At 43.3% G+C, this 3,512-nt stretch overlaps 1 protein-coding gene across 15 annotated transcripts in view; it reads left to right on the top strand.

Moving 5' to 3' along the window:
• LOC145287875 (fibronectin type-III domain-containing protein 3a-like) overlaps positions 1-3,228 on the top strand; it is a 791,938-nt gene extending 788,710 nt beyond the window's left edge. For all 15 annotated transcript variants that reach the window (XM_080135773.1, XM_080135781.1, XM_080135779.1 and 12 more), the window contains one exon: positions 2,416-3,228. In XM_080135773.1, coding sequence (XP_079991899.1) covers positions 2,416-2,745 — 330 coding nt within the window. In that variant the 3' untranslated portion in view covers positions 2,746-3,228. The remainder of the gene's footprint in view (positions 1-2,415) is intronic.
• The last annotated feature ends 284 nt before the right edge of the window (positions 3,229-3,512 follow it).

The following is a 3,512-nucleotide window of genomic DNA, read 5'->3' as shown; positions in this document are numbered from 1 at the left end:
GTGGTTGTGTGTGTGTGTGTGTTTGGGTGTTGTGTGTGTTGTGTTGTTGGGTGTTGTGTTTGGGTGTGTTTTGTGTGTTGTGTGTGGTTGTGTTTGGGTGGTTGTGTGTGTGTTGTGTTGGGTGGTTTGTGGGTTTGGTGTGTTGGTGGTTGGTGTTTGTGTGTGTGTTGGTGTTGTTGTGTGTGGGTGGTGTGTGTGTGTGTGTGGTGTGTGTGTGTTGATAGATATATTATTAGGTGGTGGTGGTTTTGGAGTGAGAGGAGTGTGAAGGTAGAGAGAATGGAAGAAAGGTGAGAGAGAGAGATGAGAAATGTTAGGATAGAGAGAGATGTAGAAATTGAGAGAGATAGTTAGAATAGGAGAGATTAATAAAGTGAGAGAGAGCTTAGAAGATAGATAGATAGAAGGAAAATCCTTTCTCTCTCTCTCTTCCTCCCTTATCTCTCTCTCTCTCTTCCTCCCTTATCTCTCTCTCTCTCTTCCTCCCTTATCTCTCTCTCTCTCTTCCTCCCTTATCTCTCTCTCTCTCTTCCTCCCTTATCTCTCTCTCTCTCTTCCTCCCTTATCTCTCTCTCTCTCTTCCTCCCTTATCTCTCTCTCTCTTCTTCCTCCCTTATCTCTCTCTCTCTCTTCCTCCCTTATCTCTCTCTCTCTCTTCCTCCCTTATCTCTCTCTCTCTCTTCCTCCCTTATCTCTCTCTCTCTCTTCCTCCCTTATCTCTCTCTCTCTCTTCCTCCCTTATCTCTCTCTCTCTCTTCCTCCCTTATCTCTCTCTCTCTCTTCCTCCCTTATCTCTCTCTCTCTCTTCCTCCCTTATCTCTCTCCTCTCTTCCTCCCTTATCTCTCTCTCTCTCTTCCTCCCTTATCTATCTCTCTCTCTCTTCCTCCCTTATCTCTCTCTCTCTCTCTTCCTCCCTTATCTCTCTCTCTCTCTTCCTCCCTTATCTCTCTCTCTCTCTTCCTCCCTTATCTCTCTCTCTCTTCCTCCCTTATCTCTCTCTCTCTCTTCCTCCCTTGATCTCTCTCTCTCTCTTCCTCCCTTATCTCTCTCTCTCTCTTCCTCCCTTATCTCTCTCTCTCTCTCTTCCTCCCTTATCTCTCTCTCTCTCTCTTCCTCCCTTATCTCTCTCTCTCTCTTCCTCCCTTATCTCTCTCTCTCTCTCTCTTCCTCCCTTATCTCTCTCTCTCTCTCTCTCTTCCTCCCTTATCTCTCTCTCTCTCTCTCTTCCTCCCTTATCTCTCTCTCTCTCTCTCTTCCTCCCTTATCTCTCTCTCTTCCTCCCTTATCTCTCTCTCTCTCTTCCTCCCTTATCTCTCTCTCTCTCTTCCTCCCTTATCTCTCTCTCTTCCTCCCTTATCTCTCTCTCTCTCTCTTCCTCCCTTATCTCTCTCTCTCTCTCTTCCTCCCTTATCTCTCTCTCTCTCTCTCTTCCTCCCTTATCTCTCTCTCTCTCTCTTCCTCCCTTATCTCTCTCTCTCTTCCTCCCTTATTCTCTCTCTCTCTCTCTTCCTCCTTATCTCTCTCTCTCTCTTCCTCCTTATCTCTCTCTCTCTCTTCCTCCTTATCTCTCTCTCTCTCTTCCTCCTTATCTCTCTCTCTCTTCCTCCTTATCTCTCTCTCTCTCTTCCTCCTTATCTCTCTCTCTCTTCCTCCCTTATCTCTCTCTCTCTTCCTCCCTTATCTCTCTCTCTCTCTCTCTTCCTCCCTTATCTCTCTCTCTCTCTTCCTTCCTCCCTTATCTCTCTCTCTCTCTTCCTTCCTCCCTTATCTCTCTCTCTCTCTTCCTTCCTCCCTTATCTCTCTCTCTCTTCCTTCCTCCCTTATCTCTCTCTCTCTTCCTTCCTCCCTTATCTCTCTCTCTCTTCCTTCCTCCCTTATCTCTCTCTCTTTTCCTTCCTCCCTTATCTCTCTCTCTCTTCCTTCCTCCCTTATCTCTCTCTCTCTCTCTCTCTCTTCCTTCCTTATATCTCTCTCTCTCTCTTTCCTTCCTCCCTTATCTCTCTCTCTTCCTTCCTCCCTTATCTCTCTCTCTCTCTCTTCCTTCCTCCCTTATCTCTCTCTCTCTTCCTTCCTCCCTTATCTCTCTCTCTCTCTCTCTTCCTTCCTTATCTCTCTCTCTCTCTCTCTCTTCCTTCCTCCCTTATCTCTCTCTCTCTCTCTCTTCCTTCCTCCCTTATCTCTCTCTCTCTCTCTCTTCCTTCCTCCCTTATCTCTCTCTCTCTCTCTCTCTCTCTCTCTTCCTTCCTCCCTTATCTCTCTCTCTCTCTTCTTTCCGTCTTTTTCTGATTGCTTGTCAATTTTTCTCTAACCCTGCTCTCTCACACTCTCTGTGTCTATTTCTTTGAACCCCCTCTGTTTTTTTTTTGTTTGTTTTTTTTCGCCGCATGTCTAAAAAAATTTTTTTATTCTTCCAGGTATACCGGGGTCCAGAAACAAGCTTCAGCGTACAGAACTTGTCCTCCAAATGTGAATATCAGATGCGAGTAGGTGCTATCCGCATCTGTTCTGATGGCTTGCCAGATGTGACCGGCGCATTTAGTCCTGGAACACCATTCACCACCCTCTCGCCAGAGCCCGTACGGCCAGTAGAGTCCCGCCCACCCACTGTGATGAAGCTGACAAAATCGAAACAATTGACTGACCAACAGATCTCTATTTTGTTCCTGCTCGGCTTTGGTGTGATTGCTATATTTTTGGCTGTAGTTGCACAGTATCTCCTTGCCTACACATCAGGGGAAGGATGAGTGCCAGGTGTCAGTTTAGACGATTTTGATGCCATTAAATCTGTCCGATAAACTGTGATGACCCCTCAAAAAAGCCTCCTCTCCATGCTACAACAACAATGACATGTTGTTGATTGTTGTTGTACAAAACTTGTTCTTGACAATGTTCAAGAAAAAACAGAAAAAAAAAAGAAAAAAAAAACACAATCAACTATATTGATATTTTTCATTCGCCATAAAATGTATATTCAAATTACCTGAGATCATATGAGATATATATAAAAAAAAAACAATCGAAAACAAACAAAAAATATATATATTAACGTACAAAAGAGTTTATCTAAAACAACAATCTTTTTTTTTTCTGGAAACTGAATTTTAAGAAAAAAAAAAATGAAAAGATGAAAAATATATATAAGAAGAAAGTTTCACTTTTACTGTGAGCGACTGACTTGGTAACAGGGTGGGTAAAAGCGAAAAAAAAAAAAAATATATATATATATATATAAAATAATTAAAAAAAAAAAAATTATACCAGAAGCAACAAAAATGGTGGGGGCGGGGGTGAATAATGAAAAGTTTAAAAATAAACACAGAATTGGGTATGAGGGGGTGGCTTGGTAGGTGTGTGGGTGGGGTGGGGTGGCTGACTTGGTTTACTCTCTCTTTCTCTCTCTCTCTCTTTTTCTCCCTCTCTCTTTTTCTCTTTCTCTCTTTCTCTCTTTCTCTCCCTCTCTCTCTCTCCTTTTCCTAACCTCCTTTTCAGTAACTTTATCTTCCATGACACT

This window comes from Euprymna scolopes, chromosome 11, assembly GCF_053919585.1.
Source record: "Euprymna scolopes isolate OS-2025 chromosome 11, ASM5391958v1, whole genome shotgun sequence".
Taxonomy (NCBI): domain Eukaryota; kingdom Metazoa; phylum Mollusca; class Cephalopoda; order Sepiida; family Sepiolidae; genus Euprymna; species Euprymna scolopes.
This window is presented reverse-complemented; position numbering and strand designations above follow the sequence as displayed.